The sequence below is a fragment of the Porites lutea genome, chromosome 6 (assembly GCF_958299795.1).
Source record: "Porites lutea chromosome 6, jaPorLute2.1, whole genome shotgun sequence".
Lineage (NCBI taxonomy): Eukaryota > Metazoa > Cnidaria > Anthozoa > Scleractinia > Poritidae > Porites > Porites lutea.
The window spans coordinates 15,635,167-15,655,166 of NC_133206.1; the positions used below are offsets into that span (position 1 = coordinate 15,635,167).

The window sequence follows — 20,000 nt, forward strand, 5'->3', positions numbered from 1 at the left end:
GCAACAAATGAGAATTCAAATTTTGATCTCTTAGGGTTTAAAGGGTTAAGTTAGGTTTTATTCCCAATTTTTATTTTCACGTTCACCGTGCTCGTTTTCCCGTTCCCCAGTCTCCGTTACCCAGTTTAGTCATGTTAAACATCCGATCCGTTCCGAAAGGGTTCCAAATTTCCACCACCCACTGTTAACAGCTAATCGCCTGGCCCCAGTTGTTCAAAAGGTGGATAACGCTATCCGCCGGGTGAAGATCTATCCAGTGGATAACGCAATTAATTTATTAGCCTGCGTAGCAAACGTTTCCAATCGAGTTATTGCGCGAACGTTAGAGCGGGAGCAAAAAAAAAGTTGCTTTTTTTTGCTCTCGTTCCAACTTTCTCGACCAGCTCGCACGGAAACGCTTGCTACGCAGGCTAGGTGGATATCGCCATCCAACGTTTGAACAACCGGGGCCTGAAGTTTAATAATCGACAGAAACACATTTGCTAAATTTGCCAGAGCACACGCATATTGCTTTCAAAAGCTGTCATTGTCATTGGTTCCGGCAAACTAAACTACCCGACAAAAAGTGCTGCAGCTGTTTTGAGCGTTGAAGGGCAAGTATATGTTAACTTTCTTTATAGCTATACCCTTTTTGAATGTTATATGGAAACCACCTTTTCTATGAGCATTTTCCAGGCTTATCCGTATTGAAATAAGGCGATTATATTTCGTAGTTGTCCTTCACTGAAATTTTTCATCATTTTATTGCAGACCGTGTGTTTATTTTATATTTTAGCAATGCTAATCACGAGTTTCCCTGTTGTGTCTGCGGTTAAATTTCTCCTTTTAATTATAATGAGCAGATGTGTTGGTGAGTGCATTTCACGAAACAGTCTTCAGTGGTCTGCTTACGGACGCATGTTAAGTAATATTTCAAGACCAAAAATTGATACTTTTCTGTGTATTTTATGATTTTTAGGGTAAACGTCTTCACTTTGTCTTCATCGAATCAGTTAAAACATTCTAATACAATGCTGCCATAAAAAAAGAAATTTTGTCCACCGAGGTTTTAAATTTGTCTTCGAATGTTGCCATCACTGGGACACTTCCGAGGTGAGCATTGATCTTAGTTACCTTAAAGTTTTCTTTATGACGTTTCCCACACTGCATTAGTTATTGCACATATTAAATCAGGTTTTCTCTTCTTTGAAGTTTTTCTTAGTTGAAGTGATCGTTTTTTCCTCCAGTTCGAACCTTACGAACTGTTTACATGTTACACTTTGTCCAAACGTCACTATACGATTCCACGAATTTATTCATTTCACGGTCAATAGTGATGCCTATTCTCTTAATAGCCCAAATCAATTTCACTCTTCCACTCTTTTCCGGAGTAGTTACTTCCTTGAAATTTCTTACAGTATCAACAGTAAGTTGTAGTTGTCGACAGTTGGTGGTCACGTGATAGTCGCGAGCTTGGCGATAACAAATGGCCCTTGAATTTGAGAAGAGCAGACAGTAATACGTACGAATTTCCTTTTGAGGACTAAAAGAAGAATTTCGTTAGGTAGAAAATGCTTTAGAAAGGTCCGTGGTTGTTGCATTTCACTTTTACATCAAGATGGAATCTATTCAACGGAACCCTTACCCTTGCCTCTGCGATTCATTGCCGTTACAACACCAGATTTGTAAGCAACCCTAATTTTCATCGGCCAAATGTAAGCAATAGTGATGAAGCTGCCACTTTTGCTTTTGTTGGATCTAAAATCTGGGAAACCGGCCATTCCCTCCGAATTAAAAACTAAGGAATTTTCTGCGCTTTCCAAAAGCGCGCGAACTCTGAAGTACAAAAGCCGCCTTCACAATTGCGTTTTTCGCTGCCCTCAATCATAATTACGATCACAAGCACGAACCTTGAAACACAGGCTCGATTTCCGCAGTCTCCAGGGTCCGGTCTGACCTTTTGAATAGCCTGTGCAAACAGCAGACATATGGCGACGCTACCACTGGTTTCTCCGCCAAATGACGTCTGACAAAAGAACTCAGAGATTCCATACTGATGACGCGTCACTACCCAGATCTCGGTAATGCTTCTGATTGGTCGTGTCGCGTGGGAAATTTGATTCAACCAATCAGAAGCACTACACAGATCTGGAATCCAGGAATTTCTGCGCTCGTTTCTCAAACGTCATTGAACCCGTTCAAGTAAACCTCTGTTTCCCAAGAGGTTCGCTAAGATGATTGACCTCAGCGGAGAAAGCAAACGTCAGTTGGCTTTTGAACTTCAAAATTCGCGTGTTTTTGAATAGCGCAGTTTAAAGCTATCTTAAAACTACGGTGGCCCAGAAGGGTCACACATGCAAATTAAAAATGTTGCTGCAAATTAAAAATAGTACATGCAAATTAAAAATTGTACATGCAAACTAAAAATATTACCTGCAAATTAAATATAGCACATGCAAACTAAAAATATTACCTGCAAATTGAAAATAGAAAACATATCGATGCAAATTAAAAATGAAAAGTCCTGCGCGCGCAGAATGAGTGATGAGGACCTGGTCCGAGCCGTGCGACCTGGCCTTACAGCCGTCGGCCCATTCATGTTTCATGTTCATAATATTTTTAGTTTGCATGTACAATGTTTTAATTTGCATGTCCTATTTTTAATTTGCAGCAACATTTTTAATTTGCAGGTAAAATTTTTAGTTTGCATGTACAATTTTTAATTTGCATGTCCTATTTTTAATTTGCAGCAACATTTTTAATTTGCATGTGTGACCCTTCTGGGCCACAGTATAAAACAACTTCTATTAGCAATACAAACTTTTGATCTTTTAAATACCGAATAAGTAATTTGATTTCTATGCCCTCACTAACAATAATCATAAAGATTGCTATAATTGTTTTTATATAAAATCGTAAGTACAACTTCTTGCTCTTTAGTTTTTCTTTCCCCGTTGTAGGTTACTTGTAGTTTTTATGTAAATGTATACGCCAGTTAATTGCACGTGGCATTGAATAACTCGAAAGCCTAAGCTCCTTTAGTCACTGCGCACATTTCACCTTTGATCATGATTTATGTAATCTGTTGTTCTTGTTTTTGTGCTTTTGTAATGTATTGTAATCTATGTAGTAATCTCCCATAATATTGCAAAAAATAATCTGAATCTGAAATCTAGGCATTGAATGTCGATTGTGCGGTTGGCGCTAAATAATTTGTAAAATGCGTCAAACTAGATAGTCCTTTTTCTTTTAAACGAGTTATCAGAGTTAAGGAATTTCGTGATTCGTACTCAACTTTCCGTTTCAAACGTCGAAACTTTTCATATGCTGAAGAAAACTCTTACTTGGGTCGGCCCATGAATTACTCTTACATCCAATTAAACGGCACAAAAGGAATGATATTAAAAGCTAGTCCAACATGGCTGATGTCCCAAATGAGTTAAAGTTTGACCACGATGATTCGGACGTCAAATTTCTTGTCCAGCTGGGAGAGGATCCATTCTATTTAACGGGCAGCAACTACCGGCAAGGTTAATTAAATTAATTGCGACGCCGAGACGACAAGTTGATTTGAATGTATCCAATGAAAGGCGACAACGAGCATTGTGGGCGGGAAATAAGTTAAAATATTTTTTTGGCACTAAATGCCCAACGTCTGTTTCAAAATTTTACGCAAACCCATTCAATGTCAGTCAATCATGGGATTGTGGACTGATGAAAATTCATGGCGTGACCATTCAAAACCTCTCCAGCTGTAATATTACATGGTATTATTTTTTTCAATATTTTACAACATGAAATTTGGTATTTTCTTGAATTTTGCATTTATCCGGGTTCTAATATCGTTGCTTTGATAACTGTTACCGCTAAGAATGTTGAAAATAAAATCTCAGCGAACGATGAGATAGACTTCAGCACTATTTTAAGGTTGGTTTCCATGTATCCTAACGATCACTACTATACGTTGCAGCTTGCTGGACGTTTTTTAGCGATCGTACTTATCATATCAATATAGCCTACCTGTATAAATATTAGATTCAATTTAGAAATTTTAGAATTTAGTTCACCTGCTTACAACTGTATTTTGGGCTTGCTTCTTGTCATTTCACTATAACATCTTATATGTCGTGTTATCCGATGAATGAAGACAAAAAACCAGTCTTTAATAGGTTTTCTTGTGTGACTGAGCCGGTCAACCAAAATGAAATTTGTCAAATTTATTTTATAAGCAAAGGTGAAACAGTTTTCATGTTTCAAATAAACGGTTGAAAGGTTCGTCGTTTAAACCGGGTCTAATCAGTTTTACTTCAGCTGTTGTTATCCTGTACTCAAGAGTTGGATGGCGGCGCGACGGTGTTTCAAACAAGTCGTGTCACCTGTGCAAACAAAAAAGTTTCCCTCTAAAGTCCCTTTTTTATTTTAACTTCAACACAGACAAATTTGTTATTGACTTAAGTAACCTTTCGGTAGACTTTCATGAACCCACGTAGCAAATCATGGCGTCAGGAAACTTCGTTCGGTAGGTCAGGACTGTTCGATTTTTTTTCATTTTAGCTCACTTTTTTGGCTCGTTTTAGTTGCACACAAATGCGGCTTATCGGTTCTTTTCTGTCTTATCTGCTGAATTCCTTAAAAAAAGCTTTCCCAGTAATGATATGGAATTATTATTTTTATGACATTATAATTTTTATGTATATTGTAAGAAAACTAGCATAGCAAGAACGTTGAAAATGTCTACGGGCACTAAACAAAGTTGTGGACTGCAGCTTACATTTCCTATCAAGTACCGAACGTCACGTTCGTGTACATATCTGAGGAAAGAAATTTTTACCAGCTGATGGTAATTTTAGTTGATGTTATTTATTTGTTTAGATCATTTGTAAGATAACTCTCAGTTCTACCTCGCGAAACTGGTGGAAGCTGAAAGCGTTAATTGCCACATCCCTAGAAGAACTTTATTATACATGAAAGTATTGTAAAAAAAACAAAACAAAACAAAACAAAACAAAAAAAGGAAGTACAATATAATACTGAATTCTTGAACCCTCAATATTCTTCTTTCGAACAAAAACAGACCTCCCCTTACCGGTTTCACTCCGATTTTTCAAGCTTTTTACCAAATTCCAACAAATTTCTCGAACCTCTTCGAGCATACACGTTTCCGGAGAAATTATATGGTTGGATGTTTCCTTGGAATGGCTGATTCATAAGTTGCATATGCGGAACATGGAGGAATACCGTGCCGATCAAAATTGTATGATTGTTGTAGATAACAACAGCGCAAAGCGCATAAATTAAAGGGAACACAGTTTTATCCGTCAGACTTCTAGGTTTGCAACCATGTGACAAGGTAGCTATTGTATTGGAGGTATAAACAATAACTGTCCGCCAAGAATTTGCATGAAAAGTGAAAGAAAGAAAATAATTCCTGATTTTCTCGAAAGACCCGAAAAAATTTTCGTAGCCACAAAGTTTTTCTGGACCCTTCCAGGTGAAAGAGCTTCGGACTGGAGCGTTGAATGCATGTGCTATTAAATATCTCATTTCAAAAGGTTTTGAATTCATTGTATTCCTTTTGAAGGATTACAAAAATACATTATGGTAAAAATTGTTTACATTTTCTTAAGCTTACTGGTTTGACGGTATTTGCTGTTTTCTCTTAGAACGAACCCGAAACCTTAAGATTTCTCCTCACCGATTTTAATGGCGCGTTTCTATATATATATATATAAAAAACTGTCAAAAAATTGTTTAATTGCTCTTCTCTTGAATTAAATGAAAAAGTAGCCCATTCGAAGGATACAGAAAAAAACTTTCGTGCTACAAACGGCATCGTTTTGTTTTCGCTTGCGCTTGAAATTTAATAATGAATGCCTCATTCCTCCAGAAAGAAAAACATTGTATGAAATTGCTAGCAATTAAAGTGATTTAAGCATATTTTATGCGAGAAAGTTTTTTCCCCGGAGTGGGTCGACGGCGAAGAAAACGCATGGTAAAATAAGCCTATCTTCTCTCTTTCTTTCTGCTGAGACACGCACTGTATACGAACTTCAGCTTGGAGAGTCAAGAGCGTCGACGACTGTTCAAGCCGCTGAACATTTTACCTCCATAACTTTACCTTTACAATAATTGTAATTAGGACGTTGAAGTGGTAAGTTTTAATGCTTGTTTTATTTTTTATTTTACTTTGTATCACGCTTTTGTGAATTAGAAATGTTACCGGGAATACTGAAATGACATTAAGATATCGCTACCTAGATAGTCAAGCGAAAATGTATATAACCAGTCAAGGGGCTACGTATAAGAAAAATATCATTTCTTTTATGAATTATAGCTCTAGACACACCATTACACGTCGGTGAAAAATTGGCCTGTCTAGCTTGACTTTGTTGATAAATAACTGCGAAAAAACTGAGGACAAACTGGTGGCTGACGACGTTTTCCAAACTTTTACTGCGTTGATAGAGCACCACTACCAACTCTATTTCATTAATATTTAACTAATATCCAGTTATTTTTTAGTAATTTGATACAAAAATCGTTTTATTAGTAACCAACATATCTTTTATATGTCGTTTCTCAATATGCATGTTAGCCCTTGCTTTTATAAAACACTACCGTGCATGAAAGAGTTTTTCCCATTTTAATGTAAACATTTAATGGTAAACCGCTGAGAAGCTCTTTGACAAGGTGTAAATATCATGGCTGGCGCAGCTGTGGAGCTACGTCCTCGCCATTAGAATTTATAAGAAGATTTTCCTGAATGTGAATCTGAGGTTTTTCACATTAAGGCATATAAACAGCTTGCCTGAGTTAAGCTTTTAACCGCCCATTAAAACATCATTTTGTCCAGCTCATACGAAGGGACTAAAAGTCGTCTTGTGCACTGTATTTAAGCTTTAAAACTCTCTAGAAAGAAACAGGAGACCAAGTATTAAAGGCTTTGACCCAAATTACGACGACAGTCTAAAAAATACGACGTTTATTGAGCATAACCATAACTCTGCACGCGCATCGAGTTTCTCTTTTCTGTCTTTGGGAAACTAGGACGTGAAAGGACCAAAGTTTTCGTTACTTGAGAAAGTGAACGACAAGGAGTTAAATTTTTACTGCACTTTTACATGAGCTGGGATGCGGTTTCCTCTCGTTCAGCACCTACGTAATTTCCCAACCTTTTGATAACTGATCTCGTTGTAATAACTGTGAAGTACGTTTTTTAATCAGGTAGTGTTTTCTCTTGTGTTGGATCGTAAGGTCCCTGTCGTAACCAGCGAACAGTACAAAGTTGGTTGGTTGGTTTTTTCTTAATCTATTCTTTTACAATAAGGTTCTTCACCGGCCATTGCTTTTGGAACATTCTCGTATAATGTAAAAATGGACTAATCGCTACTCACAGAAATTACTGATGAACTTCTTTAATCTTCCGAGCGCATAACTGCTCTTCTCACGTGGGGGGTCTAATTTTTTAATATTTCAAATATCCCAGTACCTTTTTCACCATTGAAGTTGATGGAAATGGAATTTTTTATGTGCTTTCTAAGTAAAATTCTTTCCTTACTTATCTCGTTGTTGTCAAGAGTACCGTAAAAATTCACCAACCGCCTTCTAAGATGACAGGAACTAGCTGTTAGGGAAAATGAGTCAGTTTTTCGGAAGCAACTAATGAGCTGCTGATGCAGAGATTTTGATTGGTCACGTAGAGCGTTTTCATTCATTAATTTTTCAGAGAGATATGATAAAAATAGCACAAAAGAAGTGAAAACAAAATCATTCGGCGCATATATCTTAGTTTTACCATATACCATGCACCTTCTATTCAATGGGCGTCAGCATAAAACAAAACAAACAAAAAATTAAACACCAGAAAAAGCAAAAACAGAAAAAACAAAAAGAAAACTGGATAATATGGATAATAATAAAAAATAATCAGTGAGTATAAAGCCAGCTTTTTTATATTTTCGTCAAAGGTATGACCCTGCGGTAAGATCAATGACTTTCTTTTGAAGCTGCAAAATGATTTCTGTTCGAATTAGGTGGTTCAAATTTTTCGTCCAAAACTCGACAATAATCAAAATTAATTTTCTCCACTTTAAAAGGCTCTACAAGCTGATAGAGTCATCAAAGATATTTTTGAAGAAAAGACAGACCTTCTCGGTGATATAGAAAGTATATTATATGTGAATATGAAATATTCACTAGTTATCCTTAATACGAATCTAAGGCAATTAGATTAGGACAAGTTTTTTTCAACGAACGTGAGTTGCTGGCAAGTCACGTCAGTTTGACACAATTCTATAGATACTGATATATTTAATGGAGAATGTTTTTGTCCGATTCATTTACGTCAAGAAACTTTAATTTATGAATATTCAATAAGCTATAAACATATGCCCAAATCTTGCAAATACTTTTCACATTCGCTTTACTTCGAATCACGATACGGTTACATAAATCACAGACATGACATGCGTTTAGATGAAAGGTAGGATTATTTTCTGATGCACGTTTTTGAGCTTTTAATCTATAGATTTACTCCTACGTATTAATGCAAAAACCTCAGACTCAAAAATACCTTTCTTCAACGGTTGTCACTCTGTAGCTAGGTCGTGTTTTTGTTGTTTTAGATTAGGCTTTTTAGTGCAATTCTTAAATCATAGAGCTTGAAATTTCAATGTTTTCTCTCGAGATTTGCGTTGGTAAAGCTGTCAACGGTATGAATCGATGTTTTGAGTTACTTGGATTTCGATTTTTTTCAAATACATAACCTTCTTGGTGCAGTTTTGAGAACGTGATCTCGCGTTAAAAAACGTGTATCTTCGTCAACAGTTACAGAGGCATGAAAGAGATAATAATCGCGTGATTTCGTGAGAGAAACGAGTAGCCTAAATTATATTATTTATTACTGGGAAAGCGTAAGAGGTAACGATTATAATTTTTCCCGCATTGCCCGATAAGAGATATTTGTAACTGCTGTAGGTCAGAAATAGCTTAAAGAAAATCTTTGAAATGATATTTTACTCAAGCTCTACAACCTTTCCATACGTCGCTTTGGAGAAGCGATTAATTACTCAAGCTAATAGAACTGTAAACAGAATAACCGTCGAGTATACCAAAGCTCACCAAGGAGCAAAAGGAACAAAGATCGTCGAATTATTTACGCGGTTGATATTGGTTCCAAGTTTCCTGGGAGTTACATTTATTTAGAAAGATGGAAAATTGAAAAATATTTAAGATCACAACTTAATTTAGGTTAGATTTTGATGTTTTCTTTATATTTTTGGTAAGTTTGCTCTCAAAATGCTCTCAAACGACGAACAAAGTCAGGTAGACCTCGCCTATACCATTTTATAGGTACTTCTAAGTCCTTATACACCCACACATAACCCTGTTGTAATATATTTAACGCCGCTTGCTTAAAAAAATATTCCCCAAATTGCAGGTGTTTTGTTAGTTATCTTGCGTTGCCTTTTGCGAATGAAATTACCGTTGTTTTGGTTATAGGACCAATTACAAATGGTTTCAGATGAAGAATATTGTAAAAACCGAAATTCGAATTTTAATCTCAGTATTTGTGGAAAATTAGATTTGTATGCAGTTTACATTTATGAACAAGCTTGAAAATAAATGTTTTTCTTTCTCCAAAATTTGTTTTTTTTCAAAGGTGCCCGCAACGTATAGAACCCACTGACGATCTATCTTAACCTTATATTAGACCAATTGTAGTTTGCCTTGGTGTAATAAAATCAGAGACCTGTTTAGAACGTTGAAAGGAAAAGACATTCCCTCGTGGTAAACAAGTTCCTTCGAATTCCGGAGTAGAAGTGCTCCCTTACATGAACTATAGATATAGGCATGTGCGGCACCAAGCATAAGGTGTGTTTTATGACCACTTTTGGTTTGACAGTGGGTATAGATTTTAGTCGTTTGGATTTAAGATAGAGTTAATTTTTTTTAGTATCTCTGGAACCAGATCGTATGGAATGGGGAAGGTTGTGTTTATCACTGCGTTTCCCCTCTCCAGAAAAGTCGTTCAAGTCTGGAAGAGCACAGACCGGATGTTCATGCGTAAAGTGCGCATCGCATTGTAATGCAATATACCAAAATTTGTAATTAAAACTGCGCCGTACATATATTCAGTACCTTTTAAAAAGCGCAATATCTTGCAGTGTGCGTAATTTCTAATAGACGAAGAATTGTACGTGGGCAATTTGTAAGACGTAAATAAACAGTCTTAAAGCGAAAAAAAATATCGGTCAATGAAATAAGAGAGAATTTTAATTACCTCTTCATTGTTTCTAATGGTGTTATTTAGTGCGTCCAAGTATTTTGAAAAATAATTTTCGTTTAACAAGAAACGTAATACGTCTTTAACGTAACAAAGACGTTTTAAGTCACAATCAGGTCGCAATGTTTCTTAATAAGAGAAACGAGACATTTTTTATTTTGTGACTATTGATGTGAATGACTGTAAGATTGTTATAATGTTGATTTTCCTTGGCAGTATATGATGATGGAGCATTGTACTTCATCTTTGCCATACAACATCCACTTGAATACACTGCTGAGCAACCAGCTCAAAGAGCTTTTCTATTATTTCTGGCCCCAAACTTGAAAGACATCAACATCATTAGAAGGCGTAGCATACAAACTATGGGCTGTCATTATACCGCAAGAAAGAATGAGTTCTCTCTTTTATACAGCTTGTATACAGCGCTTTTTTTTTTTAATCAAAACATGAAAACAACTTACGGACAAAATTAAATACAGTGCAATTATCAATTTAATATTACAAAACAATCTAGACGTTTGTCTTGCTGGCAGGTTAGTTTTAATACTCTGAGGACGCTAATATTGACAAAGAATTGAAATTAACTTATAAATTCACTTAACAACAGCAATGAAAAGGACAACTTATATCTCCCGATCCTGTGGATGAAGTTGGCCCGTGTTTGTTCACATTTGGACGATCAGGAGGTACATGAGATTTGCTAGTGTGATGTTTGTACAGTAGCTGTACTCTACGGTGTATGAAATGTGTCTTGAGAAAGCGACAAAAATGTTTTGTTGAATGATTTTAAATATTAGGAATGTATTCCAAAACTGACAAGAAATTTGCAACGGTTCCAACCAAGTTTTTCAGGAAAGTTACTTCACCTATAAGAATGGCACTTAGTTTTGAACGCGTAAGGAAGAAATTCCAGTTGCCTAGCCTTCTATGTCTAATTTCGACGTTAATTTTCTTCATAGCATGCCATTATAGCAGTTTCTTGCTTTGACCAAAAGCATTAACTCCAAGAACTCGACACTACTCTGATAGCTGGACAATTTTTTTCGTTATCGTCGTTTCAGTAGAGATTCATCACAAACACATCGCAAGTTAATGGGAAATATGATTAAATAACGGGCTTAAAAAGTACAGTGTTTATATATTTGCGTTTCTTTTTTTGGTGAAAATATGGGCCAGTAATTAAATTAAATCTCCTGACTTGCGGTGGTTCCACTTAGGGCTGTCATGCAACATTATCGACTTAAACTTCCACAATATTTTGCTAATTCAATTCACTATACATGTACACAACGAATCTCACAATATCACAAAAAAAAAGTCACTTCATCTCTAGTATGTTCTTCTGTGCTAACACAAAAAGGTATCATTAATAAGAATGTTGCGAAAGATAAGAGTTTTTAACAATTATTCCCTGAGCCCGAATTGGCTATTGACTGAGAGGCCATGAGGGCGAGAGGAATAATTGTATTAGTAAAATCCAACTAGTTGCTCGAGTAATGGCGGAGTAAAGACCTTCGATGTGACTGTCCGCAAACTTTACACTTTGCATGGTGGCTAATGGCCGAATTTTTCAATAATCTACTCAGCAAAAGAGCATTTAGATCATCGGACTCCTCGGACGACTCAACCACATCGCCTGAGGCGAAAAAACCTAAGAAGTACGATTCACCGCTCACTGAAGGACCCGAACAAGAAGAAGATGAAGTAATGGCAGCTCTTAATATGTCGGAGGAGGTTGCTGCCAAAGTACAAAAGATTTTGGAAAAGCTAGAAAAGCTAGACACGATAGAACTGTCTTTGAAGAAAATTGAATCCAAACTGGCAAAGCTAGAAACACGAACGACAGAGTTGGAAGCTTTCAAAGAAGAAGCCAAGAAGGACATAAGCGAGTTGAAAGATGGCGCCAACTTTGCTTCAAAACAATTACAGGAGAAGTCTCAAGAGTTAAAAAAGGCACAAGCAGAAATTACCGAGCTCACGAGGAAGGTGCAAAAACATGAAGAAGCAGTTAAGGAGACCGAGTCAAAATGCTTGTATCTTGAGGCCTATTCTCGACGTGAAAACATCAAGTTTATGAATATCGAAGAAGGACCTCTAGATCAACCTGAAGACACCGAGGAGATTTTAAGAGACTTTTTAGAACGCGAACTGGGATATGTAGATGCTCAGAGTGTAGAATTTCAACGTGTCCACCGCACAGGAAAAACCAAAGATGGGAATCCTCGTCCAATTCTTGCACGTTTCCTGAGGTATAAAGATGTGTAAAACATTTTTTCACTGGGACACCGCTTGAAAGGATCAAAGTTTCAAATGTTCCGAGACCTACCGACTGAAATTGTTAAACGCCGCAGGGTACAGATGGAAACTTTTAAAACTGCTAAACGAAGAGGAATTCCAGCGGCTTTTAGCCAAGCACAACCAGATAAGTTGTATATTAGAGGGCGCTTATGGCCAGTAGGCAAAGAACTTCCTTCATAACTTTTTATAACTTTTGTCAAAGCTTCAACAATCGAGTGCCGTCGGGCCATCTGTCACTGTGTGATTGATGAAAAACAATGTATAACTTATGCTATTGCGGACGGTTGCTTTCTTTATTAGCTTTTCATTTTTTTCTTCTCTTTCAAACTTAGGAGAGAACCTAAGAAAACGCGTCTTTCGTCCCCAGTCAATTTAACCTTTTATTGATTTAAATGTGTGTGTCTCTGTTTACATTTTGCATGACAATGTTTAGTTTGCTGTGTTTTTACGTAACCTTACTGTTATTTTATTTAACCTCTTGTTTATCTTTTTTTATTTCTCATATTTGTTTTTTATTGCGAGAATACTCCTTGGGTAAAGACAGTCGATGCTATCTGACACAAACGTCTAAAAATGGATCTTAAAATAGGATCAATTAATGTTAGAGGTTTGGGAGACCAGGTCAAGCGGCGAGAAATCTTTAACTGGCTTAGAGCAAAAAAATATTCAGTATATTTTATTCAAGAAATGCACTGTACAGAAGACAATAAGAATGATTGGCGGGCCGAATGGGGCTATCAAGCTTTGTTCAGCTGCTGCACCAGTAAAAAGGCAGGTGTTGCCATACTTTTTAATAATAACTTCACCTTTCAAATCTCTAAAACATATTCCGATCCCGAGGGACGGTTTATAATATGTGATCTGACAGTAAATGGGAAACAATTAACGTTGACAAACATTTACGCTCCAAACAACGATGATTCAAATTTCTTCACCTCGGTTTTTAGTCATTTGGCTGATTTCAAGTGCGACGAGATCATAATAGGTGGCGATTTCAATTTAGTTTTGGATGTCGAAAAAGATAAAAAGGGTGGCCTTGCAAGGACTCATAAAAAATCATTGGAAGTTATCAATAGCGCCTCTGAAAGCTTAGATCTGATCGACGCCTGGAGAGTTTTAAATCCTGATTCTTCCAAATTTACATGGAGACCGAGGAAGCCTGAAATCCACTGTAGACTTGATTTCTTTCTAATTAATCAATGCACTTTCTGTAATATTATTAATGCAGAGATATTAGCAGGCTACAAAACAGATCATTCTATGATCACCTTACAAATTTCTTTACACTCCATGTTTTGCACTCCGTTGACAGCTGTAATTAGTTTTGAGTTACGGTATTTTTTTTGATTGTTTTTATTAGCGATAAAACCGGACACGCAAGATTATTATTCTTTCTTAGAATTTAGCCAATCAGTTTTCAGCTCGCTCGTGGGACTAGCGTGATTAGAGAAATTGAAGGGTCTGTGAGAAAGAATCCTGTTATTGAAAACAGTGTCTTATACCTTTTCTTCAAATAAGATAGGAAAATAGCCGTGTCATCACGGGATAACGCCTTACAGAATTGTAAGTATGTTCACATTTGTTGAAGAAAGTTTGCTGATTTCATTTTCAGTTAGATTCGATTTATCAAGCTTTTATAGTCGATTCACAAGTAAGCAATGCAATGTATGCCTTTATTTTCAGTTGACTACGCATATACACATCTAGCTAGTTGTCGCGAGATTGGAAATTGTGACATTAAAGTAGTTCAAAAACAACTGGTAGATCCCGTTGACATTATTTTCCTGGTGTGTCTTCAACCCGAGTAGTACCCAAAACCGAGGTACGAAACAGTCAAAATTCTACGACGCACGAGGACATACACCAAAGGTCAACAAGTCATCGAGAAGATCATCTTGGCGACAGGAAAACGAGGACGACCGACAGCAAAAGGAGCGACCGACTGTCTTTGGAAACCTTCGCCATAAGGACAAGACTTCTTAAACAAAGGTACAAATTATCTGATTCTTCGGTTTTTTGGTTAGATATCGTGATCGCGTGAGGACCGCACGCCAAATTCTCTGCATGAAAACGAGGCTAAGGGCGTGAACGTTGAAAGAACGACAACAATTTTTTAGATCGCAACACGATGCCTCCAAAGATCGATTTAAAGACCCTCTCTGGGAAAAGAGATAACGCTATCCATGTACTCAATGAATTATTCGTGGAATTTGAAACTCTCTATTCGGTGAAACCCGAACTAAACTTATTGGCAGCTGTTTTTAATGAGATCGAATCAAAGTACAGGGCTGTCAAGAAACAGATGGAGATCATTGCCGATAGACTAGTTGAAGAAGGAGTCACGTCAGAAGACGAAAGAATAACCGAAAATCTAAATTCAGGAGACGAAATTAAACCGCGATATTTAGAAACTTTGCGAAAATATGCGAGTTATCAAAAAGAATTTAGTACATTCCAATCAGCATCGCAAAACACCTCTGAAAGCACTGCAATCCTCGAAGCAGTCGCTGACGCAGTAAAAACAATGGCAGAAAATATGGCATCAAAACCGCACGCAAGTGGTTTAGAAAGGCTACCGGCCCCATCGTGGGATGGGTCACGCAAGGCGTACTTAACCTGGAAAAAGGAATTTCAGCATTGGATGAAAAAACATGGCCAGGATAAGGATGAACAACTTCAGAGGTTTCGTAAAGCCATGCCCAAGGGTTCTTGGTGGACAGAACAGTTGAAGACTTGCAAAAACATCGATAGAGCATGGGAGATTTTAGACATAGAATTTGCAGATAAAAGGAAGTTAATGGACGAGCTGCTGGCGGAAATTGATAACTACGGCACTGTAAAAGGCGACTCGAAGAGTCTGGGACGTTTCGCCACCTCAGTACTAGTGTTTGTGAGTGACATGGAGGACAATGGCTGTCCTGTTCAGGAAGTAAGTGAAGCGCCATTCTTTATGTCGAAACTTTTGTCGAAGCTTGAACCAAAGGACAACGCGGACTTTGGGAGAGAGATGCAACGACAAAAGAAAGAAGAAAACGTGGCAAATTTAGTCGATTGGCTCCACCAAGAGGCAGCCTTTCGATCCAGGGGAAAGAAAGAAATTGAGGGGAGCATCAGCTATAAAGAGCGCGGAGGCAGAAGGACCGATCATCACGCCAATGACGCTAGCAGTAGAAAAGATGATGAATCTTGTCCCCTCGGCTGCAAGTCTAAGTATCTGCTCGCTTCCTGTCCGGTATACCAAGGGTTAACAGTCAACGAAAAGTGGGAAGTCGTTAAGGAGAATAAAAGATGTCGAAAATGCTTAAGAGTGTCTCATCACACGAATGACTGTACGAAGGCCGACGGAACTACTTGTGACAAGTGCAAGAAAAATCATCACCGTTCTCTTCATAACGAGAAGAAGGTGGACCCATCAAAGTCAAACTTGGATCCTGACGCACCTGCCTTTAACAAAAGAAGTCCAGATCAGGCCGAGTCTAAAAACAACAGTGTCCAAGGAAGAGACAACGAGGGCGCTAACGATGTCAAGAACGTACCTGGAGTTTGTCCAGTTCAGAAAATCAGAGTCAGAGATAGCGAAGGAAACTTCAAAACCTTAATTGCCATGTTGGACACCGGTTCAAATACAAGTCTTTTATCTAAGAGGGCTGCAAAGCTACTAGGTCTGTCTGGTCCTCAGACACACCTTACTATGAACTTAGCCGGAGGACAACAAAGGGGAGAGGTGTCTGAAGTCTTGGAGATTGTGATTGAATCACCCGTCGATGAAGACATCCGAAAGAACCTCCGAGTACATACCGTTCGTAAGCCTTGTAGCAGTGCTAAGACCGTGTCAAGAAAAACTGTTGAAGCTTATCCTCACCTCAAGACGATCGCAGATAAGTTATATCTGTCTGGTGGTACGGTCGATCTTCTGATTGGAACTGACTTCGTCGATGCCTTTGTTGACATCCATACAAACAGCGGTAATCCAGGAGAACCAGTGGCGAAAAGGAATTGTTTTGGCTGGTATATCTTGGGACAACTGGACTCGGATGCTGAAGCTATACCACGTGTTCACTCAGTGGACATTGGAACTGTGAGCGCCGCAGAAGACATAAGGAAACTTGTTTATCAAGATTTCTTAGGAGTCAGACCGACGGAACTTTGTACCTGCAGTGAAAATGCTCTGCGCGAGAACAAGTTCGTAAAAGCTCTCTCAGCCTCGACCACGTTGGTGAGCGGAAGAGTGCAAGTCAGGATGCCTTGGAAGGAAACCGGGCCTCCGAAACAAAGTAATTATGACATTGCCTTGAAAAGAATGTATTCAGCTGAGAAATCGTTCAAAAAGAAAGATTGCCTTGCGATCGTGGATGAAGAGGTCCAAAAGCTAGTAGATCAAAGCTTCGTCATCAAAGTACCACCTGAAAACGTGGATCACAGTCAGCAAGAATGGTACATGCCACTACAAGCGGTGTTCACTCCAGAAAAGAGCACAAAAGTCAGACTTGTGTTTGATTCATCATCCAAAGGGCACAACGGTCTCTCCCTTAATGATCACCTAGAGAAGGGACCAAATTACATCAGCAGCCTACCCAATGTTCTATCAGCATGGCGCTGGGATGAGTTTGCGTATGCCGGAGATATTCGCAAGATGTTTAACCAAGTGTTGGTGCATCCGGATGATCAAGTTTTTCATCGATTCCTGTGGAGAAAGAATCAGAGTGATCCTCCCACTGTATACCAGTGGCTCAGACTAAATTTCGGGGACAAGCCAGCTCCAGATATCGCTTCGAATGCCATCAACATCCTGGCGAAAGCTTCCCAACTGGAGTTCCCTGAGGCGGCGAAGGAACTTCAGGAGCGAATGTACGTTGATGATATCGGTGGATCCAGACCAACCGCTGCTGAAGCCAAGCATGTCACAACTACAATTGACGAAGTGCTTGGAAAGGGTCAGTTCCAGATAAAGGCGTGGCATTCAAACAGCCAGGAAGTCGACCAAACCAGCGGTGAACGATATACAGATTTGCTTGGTCACAAGTGGGACAAGCAAGAAGACACATTCGCCCTAAAGAAAGACTCAGTTGTGAGAAAGAAAGAAGATTTCACAAAGAGATCGTGCCTCGCCCTATTGGCTCAAGTATGGGACCCTATTGGACTCGTCGCGCCTGTGACGATTAAGTACCGAATTGACCTCCAAGAACTGTGGAGTACCGGATATGGTTGGGACGACATCCTCCCAGAAGCAATCCAACAAGAATGGAAGGAAAACGAAGAAGCAATAAACCAACTTCTATCTTTCAAATTTGACCGGAAGCTAAAACCAGATCATGCAATAGGTCCACCTCAAGTACATGGTTTTGCGGACGGAGGAGAACTGGGGTATGGAGCCGCCATTTTTCTCCGTTGGAAGCTGCAGGATGGAAGTCATCAATGCGTTCCAGTTATTGTCAAGCCCTTTGTCGCCCCGCTGAAACGGAAAACTATTCCCCGACTTGAACTCTTGGGGTGTCTAGCTCTTACGCGAATTTACAACACATGCCAGGAGGCGCTGGCCTTTGTTAATTTTCACGAATGCGATAGGACTTTCTGGACAGACTCTCGAACAGTCTTAACGTGGATCAAGACCCCACCTCGAGAATTCAGACCGTTTGTATCAGTTAGGGTGGCAGAAATCCAAGAAACAGTGGGATCAGAACAATTCCGCTACATCAAATCCAAGTACAACCCTGCAGATGCCCTTACCAGGGGAATTGCTCCGGGTGACCTCGAAAGTTGGATCTCGGGGCCGTCGTTTCTAAAGTTGCCAGAGACGGAATGGCCAAAATTTGAGGACGAGGACCAGAACCCTCACCAGGATCGAAAAGAGACTTTAAAAGAAATGAAGGCTGCAACGAAATGGCACGACAACAGTAGAGAGTTTCATGCTGCCTCAGTTCACAAAGAGAAAGAGGACAACCCTATCTTTTGCTACTTATTGCAAAGCTGCTCGACGTTCACAAAAATTCGCAGAGTCCTTGCTTACGTTCATCGTTTTGTTGACATTACAAGACGTAGGGCTGTACCTAACAGCTCCCTAACAGTCCAGGATCTAAAGCGTTCAGAATTGCAACTCTTGAAATGGAGTCAGCTCCACCTAGATGTGTCACAACTTGACGAAAAGCTGATCGCCACAACGGACGAGGAAGGGCTAATCAGAGCTCGTGGCCGCCTTGAAAATGCCAGGATCCTACCAAAGGACATGAGGAACCCCGTTGTGCTGCCCAGAGATCATACACTAGCAATCCTCCTTTTACGACACTTGCACCAGAAACGCGGACATTGCGGTTACAAGAGTCTCATGCACGAAGCAAGGCGAACGCTTTGGATTATTGGGCTCAGAAAAATGGCTAAGTCCGTGGTCAGCAAGTGTGTCGACTGTCGGAAACTGCGCAAGAAACCCCTACAACAGCTTATGGGTCAACTGCCAAGTTTGCGGGTAGCAGCCGGATTTCCTCCATTCTCGAACACCGCTATGGACATGTTCGGGCCACTGCAGATCAGACTGAACCGAAGAACACTTCAAGAAGCCCAGATAATAATTTTCACATGTGCAACAACGCGAGCGGTTCACCTGGAACTCGTAACTGACAAGTCAACCGAAGCCTTCCTAATGGCCTTTCGTCGATTCGCATGTTTGCGCGGACACCCAAACGTCTGCTGGTCAGACCGAGGCTCCAACTTTGTAGGGGCACAGGAATACCTGAGAGAGGTAATGCAGAATTGGGACATCCCCAAGATACAAAGCATCCTTTCAGAAGAATTTGTCTGTGATTTTGAATGGCAGTGGAACGTCCCACATGCGAGTCACCAAAATGGGGTTGTCGAATCGCTGATTAAGTCCGCCAGGCAAGCCCTCAACAGTGTATGTAAGAATCAAGCGTTCACTGAAGAACAGTGGAGAACGTTCCTGGCTGAAGTTACCTACATGATCAACAGTCGGCCCCTCTACCCAAGTTCCGAAGACGTCTGGGAGGAACCACCTATTACCCCGAACGACATCCTAATTGGTCGTCACAGCTGTCCTCCTCAGCCCGAGCAAGAAACCAGAGTTAATCCGAGGCATTTAATAAGGAGTGTCCAAAACAGAGTTGCCGAATATTGGACTTGCTGGATGAAGTACTTTGCTCCATCGTTGCTGCCGCGGAACAAGTGGTTTCGTAAAAGAGAGAACGTCAAAATCGGCGATTTGGTCCTCGAGCTCAACCCACATCGGAAGAGACTACAGTGGGAGATGGCGCTGATTGTAGACACCTACCCAGGGGAGGACGGATTAGTCAGGAAGGTGCGCATCAGAACCCAGAATGGCGAGTACGATCGCCCCATACACAAATTATGCGTTATTGCTACAAAGCAAGAGCTTTGTGGAGAAGAACAATAATAGAAACATTTATTACTCCAGAACACTGAGCTG

At 39.4% G+C, this 20,000-nt stretch overlaps 2 protein-coding genes across 2 annotated transcripts; both read left to right on the top strand.

The window, feature by feature from the left end:
- Window positions 1–11,766: 11,766 nt before the first annotated feature.
- LOC140941932 (uncharacterized) lies at window positions 11,767–12,532 on the top strand. The gene has a single exon (XM_073390936.1). It carries the CDS (start codon window positions 11,825–11,827, stop codon window positions 12,530–12,532), a length of 708 nt encoding a protein of 235 aa, XP_073247037.1. The 5' UTR covers window positions 11,767–11,824.
- Window positions 12,533–14,693: 2,161 nt separating this feature from the next.
- LOC140941933 (uncharacterized) lies at window positions 14,694–19,967 on the top strand. The gene has a single exon (XM_073390937.1). The coding sequence runs from the start codon at window positions 14,694–14,696 to the stop codon at window positions 19,965–19,967; it is 5,274 nt and encodes a 1,757-aa protein (XP_073247038.1).
- The last annotated feature ends 33 nt before the right edge of the window (window positions 19,968–20,000 follow it).